We start from the raw sequence: 22,542 nt of genomic DNA on the forward strand, positions 1-22,542 counted from the left end.
AGTCCCTGGCAGCTCTGGTTGATTGGTAGTGTTGTTCCTATAGGGTTGAAAACTCCTTCAACTTCTTCAATTATTTCTGTAACTCTTCCATTAAAGAACTTGTTCTCAGTTCTATGCTTCACTGTGAGCATCTGCCTCTGTATTTGTTATGCTCTGGCAGAGCCTCTCAGGAGACAGCTATTTCAGGCTCATGTCAGCATGCACTTCTTGGCATCAGCAGTATTATTTGGGTTTGGTGCCTGAATATGAGCTGGATCCCCAGGTGTGGCTGTCTCTGTGAGGTCTTTCCTTCAGTTTCTTCTCTAAGCTTTGTCTCCATGTTTTCTCCTGAAAATATTTTTGTTCTCATTTCTAAAAAGGACTTAAGTGTCTGCACTTTGGTCTTCCTTCTTCTTGAGTTTCATGTGGTTCATGAAATGTATTTTGGATATTCTGAGCTTTTGGGCTAATATACACTTATCACAGAGTACATACTAATACATACATTTCTATACATATCGTCTGCTAGTTCTATTTTAAGATTTTTCAAAATATTTATTTATTTATTTATTTAATTATCTATTTATCTATTTATTTATTTATTTATTTATTTATTTATGTGTTTTGTTTGGTGTGTATAAATGGGTGTGTTTCCACATGCCAGCATCCCATAACAGCACACATGTGGAGGTCAGAGGAAAACTTACATGAATCAATTCTGCCCTCCTATCCCAAGGGTCCTGGGGATCAAACACAGTTCTTCAACCTTGGTAGCAAACACTTTTATCAACTGAACCAACTGATTAGTGCCAAATCTTAAATGTTTTTTGTCCCGAGCAACTGTCTCTCCTGCAAGAACGACGTGGCACACGAAATAGGATTCTTCTGCGGTAAACTTTAATGCTCTCGAGAGGCAGCACTTGCTACACGTGACGAAGAAGACCCCGAACTATCTAGCCCGTCCCCTTATAAAGGGATCAGTCCTTGCCTTGGACGTAGAGCCCCCTGATTGGTTGAAACTCATCAGGCCCTATGACGCCACGGGAGAGGCAGAGCTCAAGGAGTGGAAAGTTACCCAGCACGTGCGCACATGACTTGTTTACTGCTAACTCCACCCGGATGTCAGCGCCATCTTGTAATGGAGAATGTGCAGGCGGCGCCCCACAGTTTTTATAGAAGGATTCACCATGTTTTCCAAAGAGTTATATTTCATGCATATTTTATGAGAATGCCTCTTTCTTGTCATTTCAGTGATAGATGAATCAGTATAAGTTTATATATCACCATGATTTTGGACTCACTTTACATTTCTGTGATTGAGTACTTTACCCTGATTTTGGATAGTATATCTCTCCTTTGAAATATACATTCAGGATGTTTCCATTTTTTCCAGGTTGTTTTGTATGGCTTTTCAGCGGTAAATTCTTTATGTATTTAGACATTAGTAAACATTTTCCTAGATAATTTGTTTAGAAGTGATTGTATATGATGTTTGTTTTGCAAGCTGTCCAGAACCATTTATAATTGATATTTATTTCATGCATGCGTGTGTGTGTGTGTGTGTGTGTGTGTGTGTGTGTGTGTGTGTGTATGTGTGTATGTGTGTGTGCAGTGAGTTATGGAGTATGCATTTAAATGTAAGCGTATATGTCAAGCACACTTATGGAATGAGAGGATGGAATTGAGGAGTAAGAAGACTCTTTCTTTTTTGTTTTAATTTTTTTTACATCCTTTTTAAAATTGGCTATTCTCTTTATTTACAATTCAGGTGTTATCCTCTTTTCACCAATCTCATCACTCCTCTTCCTCCCATTGCCTCCATGATGCTGCTCCCTCCCTTAGTCTCCCTCTACTACCTCAGCATTATCTTTCTCCATGGGTTCTAGATCTTGAACTGATGCTACCAGGCTTGCACACCAGTGCCTTTTCCAGCAGACCATCTGGCTGGTCTGGCCCTATGAGACTGAGAAGCATCTCAGAATGACGCAGTTCCACTTATTCTTCATCCATTATCACCTTTAATTTTGGCTTAATTTTTTTCATATTTTCAATATGAATTTTATAGTTTTAGATCTTAGAGTTTAGCTTTAAGTATGTTTTAAGTCAGCTTTTCAGCCTGATCTAAATGTGACCTCATTCTGTTTTCATTTGGGGATTCATTAGTTATTTCAAAGACATCTTCTGAAGAGGGTGTCTTTGTCCCTTTGTGGATTCTTTGAGATCAGTAAAAAATTATTCAGGGAGGAGTTAGGAGGATGAGTGTGAGACAGATAAAATCAGAATACATCTATGAAACTGACAATGAATAGTCAATCATATTTTTAGGTGTTGAGATTTTGTTCTTGATGTGTGTTTTACCTCTTCATTCTCGTACATAGACATAGAGGTCTGATCCAATGCCAGTGCCATTCTCTTGCAAATACTATTGATTTTCAATATTAATTTATATCTGTGATAATTTTCTTCTAGCTTCTCAAGAACAAAATATTTTATTAAAAATATTCAGAATATTGTTTTATTAAATGTTGTCACTGGAATTTTTATACATTCTAGTCAATCTGTTGTTTCCACCTGAGTAGTAGAGACATATTGATTATATTACCTCTTCAAGTATATGAATTTTATGTATTAGTTCTTATAATTTCTGAGTCTTCTAATTGTGTAAGTATATCACTACATCTATCAGTTACTTGTGCAAGCCAGTTTACATACAAGTCTTAGAAATGGGTTTAGCTTCAGAATGGTCATATGTTATTTCTCAAGTCCAATGAATTGCTTATGGTTTGTCTTGGGAACCAGAGTGGCAGTACTGCACTCATTGTTCTAAAGATTTCTAAATGAGGCTGTGTGTTTCTATAGCAGGATCCAATAGGTGAGGGTGGTGGGAAAGAATAATGAAACTTAAATTTCAACGTAAGCCTTATGAAATGTGAGAATAATCTCGGTAAAATGGCTGATGATAAATGTTTAGATGTATTTCACAAAATTAAATTTATTTTTATTTGAGTTTTATATAAAATAATAGTATACCTACAATTTTGTTATGTTGTCAGTTATTGTTTTCTACAGAGCCAGGGATCAATAGTAAAACCTGGTGAGTTTTAAGCCCAGTGTTCATTGTTTTAGTCTTGGTAATGTCCTTAGTCTGAAGAGTTTTGATGACTGAATAACAAAGATGAAAAAAAATTAGGACAGATCATGAAACAAAACTGAGAACCAATGATTTTTTAATTATATTGATAATGATATATAATTTATCTTGCTACTACTACTTCATTTTGCATCTTTAATGGATCCAGAGTGACATGTTTATAAAGAGAATATGAACAGATACTCTTGGTTAAGATGAAGTCCTATTGGATCAGAATGGTCACTAAACACAATGACTAGAGTCATTTTTAATACAAAGAAGATGTGGACACAGATGTATGAAATATCCCTCTAATGTGTCAGAAAGACACTCAACCTGATAATCGGAACTCTGTGAGAAGGAATTCTGTCTCATGAAAAGAAACAAAGATTGTTCCAGCTTCCAGAAATTAGAACACACACACACATACACACACACACACACCCACACACCCACACCCACACACACACACACACACACACACACATGCATGCATACAGACACATACATACACACATTTAAGTCTCTCCTGGAGACTTTATAGTTGATAAACTAACTTCAAACTGGTAGCCTCCAGAATGACCCAGTCCCCCACCACCCTAGTCATTTAAAAAGGCAGCCTATAAAGCTATGAGACTTTAGGAGATTTTCCAGTCTCATTTATAAAGACACCCAGTGATGTGCATTCCCTGTGATCTCAACATTTAACGATAATGCAAGGAAGAGCTGACTATTAAGTGGGAGAAGGAATCAGGAGTGAATTAAGAATAAAACTAGAGACAGAAATGTTCTCAAAATAATGAATTTATCATGAAAACAGGGCCATGTGAAATGATAACAAGAATTAGATATGATTCTACATGAGCAACTAGATTTAAAAATTTCACTGATGACATTAGCCTTACAGGTTTTTTGGGGATACCCAAACAAATCTGATCAGATTGTGGTTGAGAGAAAAAAAGAACATATAAATTAGAAAAGGGAAGCATGGTAAGAGTCTAAGATGTCCAGTGTAGACATGAAGAGAGTAGAAAAATAGAGCAGATACTAATGGTAAAGAAAATTTTAAAAATTTTTTTAAAATAAAATATTAATGAGAATTTTTTTCATAAATGTGATAAAAACCAACACAGATTGTAAAGGAGGGAAAATTGGTGGTTCCTGAAGTAGTGTCTTTTACGAGGCATGAAGAATGAGTAAAAGGTATAAGTCAGCATTAAATATTAATTTAAATAGTTTGCTTGTCATGACTAACAAAGGCAGTGGGGGGGGGGAAGATGGCCCAATGGGTAAAGCATTTCATATACAAATTTGAAAATCCAAGCTTGAATCTAAAAATCATATATAAAAACCAAACACAATAGTGCATGTGTATAATCATAGCATTCCTAATGTGAGACAGGGTGTATAGGAGGCAGAAACTAGAGAATACCAGCTAGATAGCCATGAGCAGTCTCTAAACTGAGACCATGTCTCAATAAATTAAGAAAGCAAAAAGAAGACACCTGACATTGTCTTCTGACCACATATGTGTGCACCCAGGGTCACATACAAGTGTGATACACATGCACAATACACATTTGCATGCACACACACATTCACACACACAAAGACTAATAGAAAAGTTAGCACATCATCCAAATTCTAGAACTGACAGTACACATTTATGTACTGTATAGGAATTACAAATATATTGTTTGATTGCTTCAATATTTTTAACAGTATGGAAAGGTTGCTTGGTAAATAAAATACTTGTCATGTAAGCATGAGTACCTGAGTGTTGATCCCCATGTTCATGAAAAAATATGTCTGCTGATCTACAAATAAATTCCCAGTTCTGAAAATGTTGAGACATGAGGATTTAGAGACCTCTATGGCCACCTAGACTAAAAGTCACAGTCAGTGAGAAAACTTATGGAACAATAAATCAAAGAAGAAACTCATTTTTGACTATCAGCCTGTACAGGTGCATAGATAGGAAGGAACACTAGAACACACACACACACACACATTATGAGAAACAACATTATATGACCACCTGAAGGCTGAGTGGGGAGAAGCCTAATGTGAAAAATTCTCATACGAAAAGACACTCTGCACAAGAAGGACTAGCTACTTGAGGCTGCTGTAATCTAAACGAAGTCTATGAAGTTTAGAAGCAGATAGATTTAGTTTCTTCACGACCTGACTCTAAAAATTATTAAATAAATACACAGAGAAGTTTTTCAATTCCTAACACTTTCTTTTCTTTTCTTTTTTTTTTTTTTTTTTTTGTTGTGTTTGTATATCTGTAAAATGAAGGAGGGCAGCTAAGAGTTTTCTAGATAAACAATGGAAGGCAGCAAACCATGATGAAATATGTTTTAGTAAAGCAACTGATGCAATTCTGTCTAGTTTGACTAGGGAAGTTTTAGGATCTGAATATGATTCTTTTGAAGAAGCATCCTCATCAATATGCTTAGTTCTAATTTGTTTGTTAGTGTAAGATTTACACTTTCACTTTCAATTGAAGACTTTTTATCATACTAATATATTCATTATGTGTTTCAATATGAATATGTAATGTGACATGCCAGGTGTGTAGAGTTCAGAAAACAAATTTTGAGAATCAGTTCTCTAGCCTTTTGAGACATAGGGATTAAATTCAACTAGTCAAACACCCTTACCATCTCAAAAGACTCCACTATTATTTTTAAACAGTAATGTATGCACGCACATACACACAGAGATGTACACACATATACACACATACACATACATGGACATACATACATCCACACACAGGGATAAAGATATAGAATTGTCTCAAACTTATTTAAAAAGGGAAGTAAAAGGAAGATAGACATAATTTGAATGCTTCAACCTTAAAAAGACTAAATTTTTATGTGGTACTTTTGGAACATATGTAGTATGTTCTATTACAAATGTTCATTTCAGAAACATATGTGCAAAAGAGGAGATAATTGCATCTCAAAAAATTAATTTATTTTTGATTTCCATATTGTAAACAGCATATTTGCACTGTGGAGTTATCCTCAGAATGCACAGAACTGCTAATGTGTAATAGAGTGAAAAGTGGGACCATATAGAAGATTAACATAAAATGACCCATTGTACTCTGCACTTCTGACCTGGCTCTTAGCCTGTTCTTTAGTTAATTATATTAATAGTACATGCCCCATGACAGTCTGCTGCCTCTGGGACTATAAACCTAAAGTGTTTATCATTGAGTAGTGTAGGAGGAGTGTGGGGGTTAGAGAACCCTGGGGAAGAGAGAGCCAGTGAATATTAACTTTAACAGAAGGATTCAGAGACAAGACAAGGAGAGGCAAGTATTGGGACAATGACTGAAAATATCAGTCTTGAATGTACACCTGTTGTTTTCCTATGATTGCCAAAAATGGAAAAACAATAAGTGAGTTGAGGGAGGTCAGATAAATGTGAGTAGGTGAAGGGATGGTTAAAATCCATCTTCTTGCTCCAATTGAGTAAAATTTACTATTTCCCTTAGAGTCCCTCATAGTATGACACTGTAATCTGTTCACAGCATTTGCTGTTCTCATGTGCATCCAAGGGAAGTTTCTGATGACGGGGAAGATTCCAACTGTACATTGCAGCTGACCAGACAGAGTAGAGAAAATAACCATGTATTATGCACGTGGGCCACTCTGCTCACACAGCTCAGGAAACAAAATTGGAAAGGTGAAATAAACATATGCCTAGGATAAGGAAGCTAAAGGATGTTTGTGGTTCATGTCACATTTTCATAGAAAAGGAGCATTAAAATTTTAAAAAAGGATATACGTACTAAAGTGTCTGCTTTGTTTATGCTGCAATGCTTTGTCTTCCTACATCCCTCAGTCCTCTTCCCCCACCTCACCCACAACAAGGCAAGAAATAGGAGCCCTTTATATGTCTTTCTGGATGCTGCTAAATCCCCTTTAGTTTCCCTCCATTATGCCAGCTTACAGTTAGGTTAAAATTTAGTGGACTGGTTCTCTGGTCTTGTGGATAATGAACAATTACTTTAAAAATACTCTCCTGAGAATTTTAGGAAGGCATTGTTTGTACTAGCTGAGTAGTACTTAGTTGTATAAATGTACTACAATTTCTATATTCATGCCTCTGTTGAGGGACATCTGGGTTCTGTACAGATTCTGGATATTATAAATCAGTCTGCTATGAACATAATGGAGAATGTGGCCTTATTATATGTTGGAGCATCATCTGAATATATGACCAGGAGTGGTATAGCTGGGTCCTCAGTTAGTACTATGTCCAATTTTTAGAGGAACCACCAGACTGATTTTCAGATTGGTTGTATCAGCTTGCATCCCGCCAACAATGGAGAAGTGTTTCACTTTCTCCACATTCTTGCCAGCATCTGTTGTCACCTGAGTTTTTTTTTTTTTTTTTTTTTTTAGCCATACTGTCTAGTGTGAGGTGGTAATTCAGAGTGGTTTGGATTTGCATTTCCCTGATGACTAAAGATTTGGGACATTTCTTCAGGAGCTTTGCGGCCATTTGGTCTTCCTAGGTTGAGATTGTTCATTTAACATTGCACCCCCCTTTTAAATAGAGTTATTGATTCTCTGGAGTTCTTTGCATATATTAGATATTAGCCCTCTAGTGGGTGTAGGCTTGGTAAAGATGCTGTCTTCTTAATATGTTGGTTGCAATTTTGTCCTATTGACAGTGTCCTTTGCCTTACAGAAGCTTTGTAATTTTACGAGGTCCCATTTGTCTATTCTTGATCTTAGAGCATAAGCCATTGGTGTACTGTTCAGGAAATGTTCCCCTGTGCCTACATGTTTGAGGTTCTTTCCCACTTTCTATTCTATTAGTTTCAGTGTATCTCATTTTGGTGTTTCGGTAGGAGTGATTGGGTGCGAGGGGGGCATCCTCATAGAAGCAGAGGGAGGGGAAATGGAAGAGGGGGGACCAGAAAAGAGTATAACATCTAAAATGTAAATATATATTCTATCCAATAAAAATTACTCTCCTGATTAAATTTGAATTTTCTACATAGACATGAAGGTTTAGATTGGCCACTTCGGCAGAATGCACTTAAACTAGAGACATTAACTTACATCCCAGTGGATGAAAGCAGGACAATATCTTCTCTCTCGAGTTCAGAAGGAATAGCAATATTGCAGGAGAACTATGTCAGGAGAGTAACCATGACACCTTCATATTTTCATATTCCACCTTCAAAATTAGTCAGAGGGTGTACTTGTCAACATGGATCTCTTATTTCCAATCTTCACCTCCTCCCTCTCTCTTCTCTCTCTCTCTTCCTTTCTTTCTTTTCTCTCCATCTCCTTTCTCTTTTTTTTAGTAGCCTTTTTGAGTCATGGTGTCACTATTGAGTCCATCCCTGACTTTCCTGTCACAACCTGTTCAGTGCTCAGGTTATAAGTCTATTTGTTATTCTCAAACTAGTATTTAATTTAAAATAGTACACAAAACCCTCTAAAAACAACTTCACAGAGGCACACTTAATTTAATCATTATCTATATCTTAAGCTTTTGTTCAAACTCTGGTGAATATATGGATTAAGAAAACCTTAATTCCAAGTTATTGAGGCTCAGAAAAGAAAAATATCTATTGTATGTACAATTTGATTGCATATTTCTATATTGCTCTTGCTTTTCTTTATTCTAATCATTCCTTTTTTCTTTCAAGAAAGTTTACAGGTTCGATATCGACTAAGCAAGGGTGAAAGTCATGAGTTCACCATGAGCACAGAGAATCTGGCCAATAGAAGAGTTCATCATGTGAAGATTAGCCGAGATGGGACAGAGTTTTCCATTCAGGTACTTCCCTTCTCACTTCTCTACACAGCCTACAGGCCAAGGCTTCTCTACCCAACATGTCTGAGCTCCTTTAAGCCACATACTGAAATAGTGATTTATTCCAGGCTCTAGCCTAGCCATTTGCCTTGTTTCTTCTTCCCCACTGACATTCTTATCACCTGGAAAAATTCTGTGAGTACTAATTTTTGAATCAGGAACCAGAGCTATTTTGTCGGATACTACTAAAGAGGAGAAAGTACTGGAAAGTGTACTTTTGCTCGAGTTTAGCCACCTCTTCACCAGAAAGAGAGGGTAACAAGAATGATGCACACAAACGGGAAAGTACAGAAGACAGTAGAAGGGTGTTTGGGAAAGTGGGCATAGTATCTGGGTTCAGAAGTGAACACACGTGATATAGAAACAATTGGGACGGCAAGGGAAGGTCTCCACTATACATCACTACTTACTTCCTGGCATAACCTGGGTCTTGTAAACAGAGAAGAGCTGCTTGGGTAGGAAAGACAGAGAAGGTTTCTGAAAAATTTGTGTTTGCATAAGCAGAAATGTCTGGGAGAAGTGTGTGATTGGATTATGAAAAATAAATTAATGACTGTATAAAGAAAAGGATAGGGAAGATCTTAATAAAGTTGGACCAAAGTCTAGACTCTTTTATCATAAGTGAAAATGTTAATCAGCTCAGCAATCACCAGTTTGCTTACGTAAATTTAATGCATTCCTCTTGTATCCTCCAAACTTGTCACATCAAATCTTTTCATCTTTCTTTGCTAACAACAAAGCAAATACCATCTGTTTCAAAAGATGAGTTTGTTCTCTTTCTCTGCGAACTACATATTCGTTAATAGAGGTATCACATATTCTCATTACGCCATTTCCTCCGCTCTTGACCTGTGAGCTTGTTCATGTTCCTTCTGGCTCTCCATTGATGAACTCAATATTCCAGACTGCCAAGGCCTCCTCTCAAGCAGAGCTCCAAAACCCTTCTGTCTTCTAGCATTTTTAACACCTTTTCAGATCCACCAAATAATTGTCTGAAGTTCAAACTAAGTAAATATTGAGTGCACCAAAACCAAGCAATCAAGTTCTTTCTGGCTCTAAGGAAGAAAAACATTTCACATCAGTTACTCAGACTGCTAGACTTAATACTGTCAGTTTTCTTAGAAAAGTCAACATATACAAATTTAGAAAGTGAATCTGCCATGTGAGGTACCTTATTCATTGCTATGACAACATGTCTTAGGAAAGAGATTAAATTAATTCTGGATTACTTTTTCAGAATATATTCAGTCATAGCCACAGGAGAATAAAACAGCTGGTCACATTCCTTTCCCAGTAAGGATGCAGAGAGAGATGAATGCTGGTGGTCAGCTACCTTTTTACTTTTTATTTATTCCAGAACCCCAGCCTTTGGGATGGTGCTGTACTTATTTGGATTATGTCTCTCTACCACAATTAATCCAATTAGAAACTTCCCCTCAGACATGATTACAAATTTATTTCTATTGTCATTCTAAATTTCTTGTACCTGATACTCAAGATGAATTATTATAATTTCTGTCTTCTTAGTCCCACCATGTTACACAAAAATGTACTACTCAATATATGAATGATCTTACTTTTATAGAAGCCAGTATTGAAGTGTTGTGTGAAATATTTATGGGGAAACATGTGCAAATATTTACTCACTCCAGTCACTGTGGCCTGTATCTTCCCACATTAATTAATTTCTGATAATTCCTCATGCCCAATATTGGTTACAATGTTGCCAAACAATCTTCCACTGATATTCTCTTCCAGTTGATTCTAGGTTGTGCTAAGTTCATTCTCAAACCAAGACAGTGATATGATGTTAGGGTTTAAGTTTGGTAGTATCCTGCCTGAAGCCTCACTTTTTGAACTTCCTTTAATCATTATATATCTCTCTATATAATGATTAGAAGCAAGTGGTATAGGGCAAAATGTCAGCCAGAAAGATTATATATTCCTTGGAACATGTTAGGTGTAGAGGCATGGAGAGAATTTCTGGGGAGCACCAAATAGGATAATTTTGATGTGACCTATGGGAGAACATAAGTGAAAGGTTATTTCTTTGACACCAGTGAAATGAACCAATTCAAGCCAGATTAGACTTTGTTAAAGGAAGGATTTTTTGGAAGCCGCTCTCAGATGAGTTCACTGGTCTCAAAAATTGTGAAAATGGGAGTCACCAATGGGGGTGGAGAGAAAGAAAGGACAAGAGTTTTCCCTCTCACAAAGACAAGGAGAGGATAAAAGGAAGGGAGAGATAAAAATGTTTAGATTATATTGGGATGTGCCTCTGGGGGAAGGGCAGACAACATGGATGTTCAGGGTTGGGGGTTAGGTATGCCAGGTGCTGACTGAGAGATGATGAGAGAACCTGGAGGCCAGCTCTGCTTTGACATGTAAAATATGCATCTAGGTCTCATACGCCAGTCTGATACCAAGCAATAAGAATGATTATTAGTTTTTTCAATTAGGTGGATGTTCATAAATAATAAAATTGGCTATATAAAAAATTAATTCCCGTGACATCAGTAGTTTGCCTCTTACTGATTACATTATTTATGAAATGAATAGGAGGAACACATTTGTACAGGTGTGGATTAGGATGTAGGCTAGCACAGCTGCTAACTGGTGAAGAAAAGCAATTGCAATTATAACTTCCTGTTTGTATACTGTGTGTTTATATCTTGTGGAGCCCAGAGGACAACCTCAGATCTCAGAACTGAGAAGATGCTGTCCTCCTTTTTGCTTGTTTGTTTGTGTTATTTTGTTTTGTATTTTGGCATAAGGACTCTCATAGGTCTATAAATCACAAAATGGAGGCTCAGCTGACTTTGTAGTGAGCTCAAGAGATCTCTTTGTCTTTTCTTTCTCAATGCTGGGATTACAAACGCATGCTCATACATGATATTTTACATGGGATCTAGGGCCAAACTCCTGTCTTTGTACTCCTGTCGCAACAACATCAGCAACTGAACTATCCCCTCCAGTCCTTTATTGGTTTATAATTTTAATGAAGCCCTAATGGGAAAACAAGGCATGTTCCCTTGAACATTTTACAAATAATATTTTGAATACATCTCTATGTACTGTCCTTCTCAAAAATAAAGTTAAGTAGAACGCACCTAGAGCAGTAAGATGTATGTGATTTTTTTCTCTGTCTATGTAGCTTTAGCCAGTCAATTCACAGTTGATAATAAGCAGCCACTTGCTCTTTGTGAAATGCTGAAGAAAGCAGAAAAGACTACAGTAAAAACTGTGTGTTTTTCAAGGAAGATAGCATATTTGTTTTTCTGACCATTCTACCCTCACCTTAATCACACACACACACACACACACACACACACACACATACATGTGTGTGTATGTGTGTATGTGTTATATTTGTACATATATACATACATTCTTTCACACTCATCTTGAAAACATTGTTTGATGTAAGCAAACAAATGGACAAATACACCATCACCCAAAAGCAGGTCTTGTATCTCTATCTCTGTGTCAGCCTGTATGAAGCATTTCAGGAATGCTGTGCACCTATCAGAACGAAAGGACAGGTGATTATAACTACACCAGAGTCCCAGCACTCCTGCATTCCCTCTCTCTACAACCTGGCTGTTAAAATTGCCTTTTCAAGAACACTTTGATAAACCAGGCTTGTTGGAGACACAGACAGGTATCTCAAGTCCAGAAACAACAGGACCATGCACAATTGTTCATGAACTAATGTGTGTCATGGTTGAATTATTCCCCAATGTAGTTCCTCTTTCTCTGTCACTAGGTTGATCTATTTCATAGCATTGTAAATGAGAGAGACATCCAGAAGTATGCATTTGTTTCCTAATTCACAGAGTGTTTAGCAGATAGGAAATATTATAGTTTAGTTAAAAAGCATTGAAATAACATTGTAACCACACAGTATGGGTGATAGTTAATACTATAGGGTAAACTGTAAGGTTGGGAGATTCCTAAGGAAGACAGTCAGTGGATGTGTGTAGATTGAGAGTGCTGGATGGAAGAAATAGATGGAAATATTAGGTATTAGTCCTAATCTATTTGATTATTTGCAGGCAGAAAAAACTCAGTCACCCAATCCTATGGCTACCTCTCTTCCTTTCTTTGTACCATTCTTTGCCTTTGCACTATGACATGATGGGAGTAATATCATTTGGATGCTTAAGTAGAGATTGGAAGGCAGGGGCATCTCATTAAATGTCAGTTAATAAGACATTTGCCTTGCCAACATGAGGGTATGAATAAAAGCTCAGATCCCAGAAGCCTTATAGCACCCTATGAGGGATGAAAACTATACACTTGTAATGCCGGTAATGGTCTGAGAGAAGATGGAGACAAGCTATTTCCTGGGAGCCGGCTGTCGAGGTATCCTAGTTTATTTGGTGAAATTCTAGGCCAAAGGAAAAAAGTGAAAGGCACCTGAGGGATGAAACTTGGGTTTCTGACTTTTAAATATAACATATGCACACTTTTCTTCAAACAATAGAGATTGCAAGAATCTACTGCATTTTTCTAAATTGAGGAAAATGGAGATAGATCGATTGGGAAGACTAGAAATAATAAAGATGAGGGGTCCAAACCAGATTCAGCAGTGTGAAGCCTGGGGTGATGACTAAATAGCAACCTAGAAATCAAGGCCTGGAGAATCCAACAGTGACTTCTTTTTAGTTTTCCAGTGTGAAGTCATCCCTGTCAATGAGAGCAACGCGTGCATTCTCACCTCCTGTATTAACTAAACTATGTTTCATGAGTAGGAAATCCTACAGCCCACACCTGAGAACAGGTCAGGGATACATAAGGAGGGTAAGAAAATGATGATGGCTGTTAGAACTGGATAGGAGGAAGCAGGGAAAATGGGCAGCACAGCTGGGTACTATTTAATGTGGCCTAGCAGGTAACAGATAGGCTTCTTGGCTGGTTATTAGAGAAGAATACAGTGAAAAATTTCTCAGTGGGGAGATAAAGACAAAAGAATATCTCTGTAAGGTTTCTAAGGAAATGGATGCTCTGGAAAGACCCTATTTTACAAGGAGAGAAGAAAAGGTACTTTATGTGCATTGTTAGAAAACTGCTGGGTCATTTTGAATTTCTCTTGAGGGACAATTTCAGAGAGGAGCCTGCCCTGTGTGAGACTGAAAGTGGTTTACAGATGGGATTGCTTTATGCCTTTTAAATCGTGGGCTATGGCTTTCTTTTGTATTCCTACAGATGGACCAGCAACTCTTCAGGTATAACTTCTCCCCGGAAGTTGAGTTCCAGACTGTGAGGTCAATCACCCTCGGCAAAGTCACAGGTCTGTTTTGCTATTTTATACTTTTGACTAGATGTACTTGTCAAATCTGTTTCTGTGTTCAGTGATTCATATCTGAAGACATGGCTTCCATCTCTAGTCTTGATATACAGCAAATACTGAGACACAGACATGGCAACAGTGTAAAATGCCATCTGTGTATGCTCTATTAAGGAGTTAGTTCATGATTAATAGTTATTTGCAGTAAGTATTTTGTTGGTAAATTGTAATCCAGGGAGAAAGGTAACAAAGTAATAAGGCAAAATAACATTTTAATTTTTAAATAATTATTATTAATTTTAGATGGTTTACTTTTTATTTGTGCATTAGTTTTAACATAAAGAAAAAAATAGCATGCTGAGCTGCAGAAGAAGAATCGAAAGCTCCATTCAAAGAGTAGATTGTCTTGTTTTCACACATGCTTTGTGTACTTTCACTTTCTGTTTGAGAATATGTATTGCCTGCATAACACTGAAATTTTGATAATTTATGGAAGATTTGGATATATTCAATGATATCTGAGCTTTAGCAATACATCTTAGCTCTGAAACATATTTGGGTTTCAATGAATGTAGAAAATGGGCCCTTGCATTGGTCACAATTTATACATTATTAATATCCTTTCCTTTTATTATGTTTTTTAAATTTTTGAACCTGCACTATTTTGTGTAGATCACAGTTTTTTATTTTACTTATTACTCATGTGTGCACGTGTATAGTGTTTGCTGTGTACACACATTTACATGTATAACCTTGAGCACGGAATGGTATATGTTTGCAGATCAAAAACTTTGGCTATTAGTTCTTTTACCTTGAAATAGGAAGTCTTGTTTTGTGCTTTTTATATGAATGGTGGGCATTCCAGCTTATGAGCTTCCATTGATTCTTTCTTTGCTGCTCATCATGAAGTAGGGGTGTTGAGATAAAAAATACTGGTATTACTATGTCTGATTTTATATGGGGATGCAAAATTGGATCTTCAAGAAGCCGTTTCCCTGGCTCCAGTATTTTATTATCTGTAATACCTGGGTGACTCTGTTTTAGAATTTGTAGGTTTTTTTTTCAGATTTTGAAATTATTTGTACATTTGGACTTCTGCCTGCCCTGTTTTCTACTGATTCAGTTCTTTTATTTTGTTGTTTGTTTGTTTCTTCATTTGGTGTTTTGGGACTCATGTTTTCTGGTTCTGCTCATCCCAGTACAAATTAGAAAGCATTATCAGTCTTGGGTATCTTCGGCAGGAATGCACTTAAGTCTGAATCGTGACATTAGCATTTGGAACAACTTCTCAGAAATTCTAACAGTCTTTGTAGGACATGTGGTGTACTGTGGTTACCTACTAATCATTGACAAGACACTAGAAGTTGCTATGACTCATAGATAAAATGTAGATTTTCCAGAAAGAGAAAGATTGTTTTAGGGAACGAGTTGTGCTAACAGTGTAAGAGCTTTGATAGGGCAAGAAATGACCCACTGTTTCTCCAGTCTTATAGATTTATAAAGAACATAGCATTTGTAGAACATATAAGTGAACAATAAGTCTACAAAATGTCAACTTAAGTCGTCCAACTGACCGACAGACGAATCAGTGGATACAAATCACTTCATGACAGTCTTCCTTCTCACTCTACTCTGTGCATAATTATAATAATTCTCATAATAATAAAAATATTATTTCTGAAACTGTTTTGTTCCACTAATGTGTCTCTGGTGAGTTATTACTTTCTGTTCTCTATGTCTTAGATCTTTCTGCTTTGTACAAAATATGATTTTCTTCTTTCTAAACCAAGTTGTTTTGCTATGTTATTTTCTGTCTCAAAGTCCCTAAATTATAAACTTTTATCTGGAGGAAGATATTTATCTAATCTTGACTCTCAGAAGATTATTGTAATCTTCAGAAAATAGCCATATGTCAGATGGAGGGAGAGGAAAGTAAGATGAGTAAGGGAGTAGAGACTGTGAGTGGGAGTGGGAAGAGGGAGAGACAGAGGGAAGCAGGAGAGGGAGAGAAAGCAGAAGTGTATTCTGAGTGGCTACAGTGGCAGGAGCACTGGTTCATGACTGTTTCCAATGCACACTTCTCCCATGGCTACATCCATGAAGTTATCATTGGAGCTAGAAACTATATAAAGAGAGATCACACTGAAAAAAATCACAGATATGCATTCCAGACACTGCCATCTTTCTTAGGAGCAGATATGAAATGCAGAAGTACCCATGAGCACACTACTTCTCTGTCTTCTCCTTGTACTTGAAACTTTCTCGGTTACATATACTTTTGAAAACTGTAATATATTACATGCCCAGCACACAAGCTGCTTTGATCATATGTTTACAAGCATATGAAACTTAATGGGTGTGTCTGTGTGTATTGATATGCAACTTTATTTGTCTGGTTATAAATTTCTTTTCAAAGTTTTCTGCTTAAAGTATTTATACATCCTGAGAACATTTATATAATTGGATATTTTAATTACTTACATTTGAAATGTTATCCATTTCTTGGTCTCCCCTCCTAAACTTCCTATTACATTCCTCCTACCTCTTCTTATTTGCCAGCACTCTGCCCCATACCTACACAATCCAAACTCACTGCCCTGGCATTCCCCTACTCCGGATCAAGTATCAAGCCTTCACAGGACCAAGCACCTCTACCCCATTAATGCTAGACAATATCATCTTCTGTTACACATGCTGATGGAGTCATGAGTGTCTCCATGTTTACTCTTTGGTTAGTGGTTTAAACCCTGGGAGCTCTGGAGGGGGGGAGTATGGTTGGGTGATATTGATGGGTTTCCTTTGGGGTTGCAAGCCCCTTCAGATCCTTCAGGCATTTTCCTAACTCCTCCATTGTGGTCCCTGTGTTCAGCCCAGTGGTTGGCTGTGAGCATCTGTGTCTGTCTTTATCAGCTCTAGCAAAGCATCTTTTTCTTTTCTAAAATGTTTTTAATTTTATTGGATATATTTTATTCACATTTCAAAAGTTATCCCCTTGCCAGATTTCCCTTCCATAAACCCCATAAGCTAATACCCCTCCCTCTGCTTCTATGAGGGTGTCCCCACACCCTCCCATTTCAGACTCTTCACCAAGACATGCCCCGACATTGGGGAAATCGAGTCATAGCAGGACCAAGGGCTTCTCTTACAATAATGTGCAACAAGGCGATCCTCTGCTACATACGCAGCTGGAGCCATGGGCCCATCAATGTGTACACATTCTGTAGTGATTTAGTCCCTGGGAGATCAGGTTGGTTGATATTGTTTTTCTTATGGGGTTGCAAACCCCTCCAGCTCCTTCAATCCTTTGTCTAACTCCATCATTGGGAATCCCATTCTTAGTTAAATGGTTGACTGTGATCCTCTGTATTCGTCATGATTTGGCAGAGCCTCTCAGGAGACAGCTATATTAGGCTCCTGTCAACATGTACTTATAAGCATCAGCAATATTATTTGGTTTTGGTGGCTGTATATGGGCTAAATCTCCAGGTGGGGGAGACTCTAGATGGGCTTGGCTTCAGTCTCTGCTTCAAATTTTGACTCTGTATTTCCTCCTGTGAAAATTTTTGTTCCCCCTTCTAGAAAGGACTGAAGCATCTGCACTTTGGATTTTTGTCTTCTTGAACTTCATATGGTCTGTGAATTGTATCTTGGTTAATCCAAACTTTTGTGCTAATATTTACTTATCAGTGAGTGCATACCATATATTTTCTTTCTCGATTGGGTTATCACACTCAGAATGATAGCTTCAAGTTCCAAGCATTTGTCTAAGAATTTCATGAAGTCATTGATTTCTGTAGCTGAGTAATTCTCTGTTGTGTAAATGTACAATATTTTCTGTATCCATTCCTCTGTTGAAAGACATCTGGGTTTTTTCCAGCTTCTGGCTGTCATAAATAATACTGGTATGAACACAGTGGAGAATGTGTCCTTGTTATATTTTAGAACATTTTTTGGGAATATACCCAGAAATGATATAGTTGGGTCCAATTTTCTGAGGAATCACTAGACTAATTTTGAGAGTGGTTGTAACAGATTACACTACCACCAAAATGGATGAGTGTTTCTCTTTCTCCATATGCTTGTCAGTATCTGCTGTCATCTGAGTTTTTGATTTTAGTCCTTCTGACAGATGTGAGATGGAATCACAGGTAGTTTTATTTGGCCTTTCCCTGATGAATAAGGATGTTGAACATTTCTTTATATGCTTCTCATTTGATATTAGTCAGGTGAGAACTTTCTGTTTAGTTCTGTCCCCCATTTTTAATAGGGTTATATGGTTCTCTGGAGACTAACATCTTGAATTCTTTGTATATATGCAATATTAGCTGTCTATAAGGTGTAGTATTGGCAAAAATCGTTTTTATATTCTGTTGGGTTTTTTTTTTTTGTCTTAATGACAGTGTTTTTTGCCTTGCAGAATTGTTGCACTTATATGAGTTCCCATTTGTCAATTCTTGATGTTAGAGCACAAGCTATTGGTGTTCTGTTCAGAAAATTTTTCTCAGTGCCCATGTTTTTGAGTCCTCTTCTTTTAGTTTGAGTGTATCTGGTTGTAAGTGTGGGTCCTTGATTAACTTGGACTTGAGCTTTATACAGGACAATAATAATTGGTTGATTTGTATTCTTCTACACGATGACCTCCAGTTTGACCAGCACCATTTGTTGAAAATGCTATAGTTTTCCCCCACTGGAATGTTTTAGGTTCTTTGTCAAAGATAATGTGACCATATGTGTGTGGGTTAATTTCTGGGTTTCAATTCTATTCCATTGATCTACCTTTCTGTGTCAGTATGAGTACCATATAGTTTTATCAAGATTGCTCTGTAATACAACTTTAGAGATAGTGATTCCCCAAAACATTGTTATTATTGATAATAATTTTTGCTATCCATTTTGCTATAGTTTTGTATATTTTTTATTCTAAATGAATTTGCAAAAGTCTCTTTCTATCTCTATGAATAAGTGAGTTGGAATTTTGAAAGGAATGGCATTGAATCTGTACATTGCTTTCAGCAAGATGCCCATTTTTACTATATTAATTCTGCCAATCTATGAGCGTGGGAAATCTTTCTATTTTCTAAGATCTTGTTTAATTTCTTATTTCAGAGACTAAAAGTTCTTTTCATATCAATCTTTCACTTGCTTAGTTAGAGTCACACCAAGGAATTTTGTAATATTTGTGAGTATTATGAAGTGTGTCTTTTTCGTCATTTCTTTTTCAGCCAGTTTATCTTTTGAATAGATGAAGACTACAGGTTAGTTTGAGTTCATTTAATATCCAGCCATATTGCAGAAGGTATTTATCAACTGTAGGAGTTCTCTGGCTGGATTTTTGGGGTAACTTAAGTATACTCTCATATCATTTGAAAATAGTGATATTTTGGCCTCTTTCTTTGCAATTTATATCCCCTTGACAGCCTTTTGTTGTCTAATTTCTCTAGCTAATACTTGGAGGACTGTATTGATTAGGAGGGAGGGAGAAATGGAGCATCCCTATATACTCCCTAATTTTAGTGGGATTGCTTCAAGTTTCTCTCCATTCATTTTGATGTTGGCTGCCGGCTTGCTGCATATTGTTTTTTACTAGGTTTGGGTACGGGCCTTGAATTCCTGATGTTTCCAAGACTTTTAACATGAAGAGTTGTTGAATTTTGTCAGATCTTTTCTCAGCACCTAATACAATGATCTTTTTTTTTTTTTTTTTTTTTTTTGGTTAAATTTGTTTATATAGCAGATTACATTGATGTGTTTCCATATATGGAACCATCCCTGCATTACTGGGATGAAGCCTAGTTGGTCATGATCAATGATAATTGTGATACTGTCTTTGATACAGTTTGCAAAAACTTTATTAAGTATTTTTGCATCAATATTCACAAGGGAAATTAGTCTGAAAGTTTTTTTTGTTGTTGTGTCATTGTGTGGTGCTGGAGTAAGCATAATTGTGGCTTTGTTTTTTGAGTTTCTATTTTGTGACATAGTTTGGAGAATATTGATATTTGGTGTTCCATAACAGTGTGATAAAATTCTGCACTAAACCCAACTAGTCTTGGGCTGATTTTGGTTTTGAAATTTTTGATGAATACTTCTATTTCTTTGGGGATTATGGGGCTGTTTAGATGCTTTATCTAATTCTGATTTAACTTTTGTACCTGGTATCTTTCCAGAAAAATTTTCATTTAATCCATATTTTCCAGTTTTGTTGAGTATAGGCTTTTTTTTTTTTTTTTTTTTTTTTTTTTTTTTTTTTTTTTTTTGCAGTAGAATCTGATAGCTTTTTTCCCCTTGGTTTCTTTTTGTTATGTCTTAATTTTTGTTTTTGCTTTTGTTACTGTGGATATTGTCTTTGTGCCTTCTGGTTAGACTGACTAAGAGTTTATCCATCTTGTTGATTTTCTCAAAGAACTAGCTCCTGGTTATGGTGATTGCTTGTATAATATTTTTTTGTTTCTACTTGGTTGATTTCAGCCCTGATTTTGATTATTTCCTGCAGTCGACTTCTCTTGAGTTTATTTGCTTCTATATGTTGTAGAGCTTTCATTTGTGCTGTCCTGCTGTTAGTGTATGCTCTCTCCAGTTTCTTTTTTTTTGTATTGTATTTCTGGGGGCAATAGGAGGTATGAGTTTTCCTCTTAGCATTGCATTCAATGTGTCCCATAAGTTTTGGTATGCTGTGGCTTTATTTTCATGACATTCCAAAAAGTCTTTGATTTCATTCTTTATTCCTTTCTTGACCAAGTTATCACTGAGTATAGCGTTGTTCAGCTTCCCCATGTACGTGGACTCTCTGTCACATTTTGGTTTTGTTGAAGACCAGTCTTAATATGGTGATCTGAGAGGATGCATGAGTTTATTTCAATCTTCTTGTATCTGTTGGGGCCTGTTTTGTGACCAATTATATGCTCAATTTTGAAGAAGGTATGATGAGATACTGAGAAAAAGGGGATATTCTTTTGTTTTAGAATGAAATGTTCTATAGATAACTGTTAAATCTAGTATGTTCATAACTTTGGTGATTTTTACTGTTTCTTTGTTTATTTTCTTTTTCCATTATCTGTCCATTGATGTGAGTGAGGTGTTGAGTCCTCCCACTACTATTGTGTTAGAAAAAATTTGTACTTTGAGCTTTAATAAGTTTTCTTTTATGAATATAGGTACCTTGCATTTGGAGCATAGATATTCAGAATTTAAATTTTATTTTGGTGGATTTTTTCTTGAAAAATATGAATTATCCTTTTTTATCTGTTTTAATAACTTTTGGTTAAATGTCTATTTTATGGGATACTTAGAATGATTACTCCAGCTTGTTGCTTGTGACCATTTGATTGGATTTCTTTTCAGCCTATGACACTGAGGTAGTGTTGGTCTTTGTCACTGAGGTGTACTTTCTGTATGCAGCAAAATTTTTGAGCCTTTTTATGAATTCAATCTGTCAGTCTATGACTTTTAATTAGGGAATTGATTCCATTGATGTTGAGAGATACTAATGACCAATGGTTTTTTTCCTATTATTTTTGTTTTTAGAGGTGTAATTATGTTTGTTTGGCTATTCTATTTTGGGTTTGTTGAAAGAAGATTACTCTCTTGCTTTTTCTAGGTTGTAGTTTCGCTTCTTCTATTGGATTTTTCCACCTATTACTTTTTGTATTGCTGGATTTTTAGAAAGATATTGTGTTAATTTGGTTTTTCATGAAAAATCTTGGTTTCTCTATGTTAATTAAGATTTTTGTTGGCTATAGTAGCCTGGCCTTCATTTGTTTTATCTTATATATGTATGGCATATGCTCAGGATCTTCTAGGTTTCATAGTCTCTGTTGAGAAGTCTGGTATAATACTGATAGTTCTAAATTTTATGTTACTTGACATTGTCCTTTATTGCTTTTAATATTCTTTCATTGTGTTGTGCAATTGGTGTGTAGACTATAATGTGATGGAAAGAATTTCTTTTCTGGCCAAATTAATTTGGAGTTATGTAGGTTTCTGCATGTTTATGGGCATCTGTTTATTTATGTTAGGGGAGTTTTCTTCTATAATTTTGTTGAAGATATTTACTGGTCCTTTAAGTTGGGAATATTTGCTCTCTTCAATAGATATGAATATCAGGTTTGAACTTTTTTTTTTTTCTGGAGTTCCTAAATATTTAGGGTTAGGAGCTTTTTCCATTTTGCATTTCCTTTGACAGTGGTTTCAATGTTTTCTATGATATCTTCTGCCCCGGAGAGTTTCTCTTCTGTCTTTTCTATTCTGTTGATGATACTTGCATCCATGACTTCTGACTTCTTTTGTAGAT

At 36.3% G+C, this 22,542-nt stretch overlaps 1 protein-coding gene across 1 annotated transcript in view; it reads left to right on the top strand.

Annotated features, from left to right (window-relative positions):
- The window catches only part of LOC308421673 (contactin-associated protein like 5-1), a gene marked incomplete at both ends in the record, with an annotated part of 467,964 nt that overhangs the window by 394,966 nt on the left and 50,456 nt on the right, over positions 1-22,542 (top strand). The window contains 2 exons of the mRNA XM_080918125.1: positions 8,800-8,926; positions 14,171-14,255. Of these exons, the coding sequence (XP_080774251.1) occupies positions 8,800-8,926; positions 14,171-14,255 (212 nt within the window). The remainder of the gene's footprint in view (positions 1-8,799; positions 8,927-14,170; positions 14,256-22,542) is intronic.

Source organism: Micromys minutus, assembly GCF_963924665.1.
Source record: "Micromys minutus genome assembly, chromosome: 6".
NCBI classification, from domain to species: domain Eukaryota; kingdom Metazoa; phylum Chordata; class Mammalia; order Rodentia; family Muridae; genus Micromys; species Micromys minutus.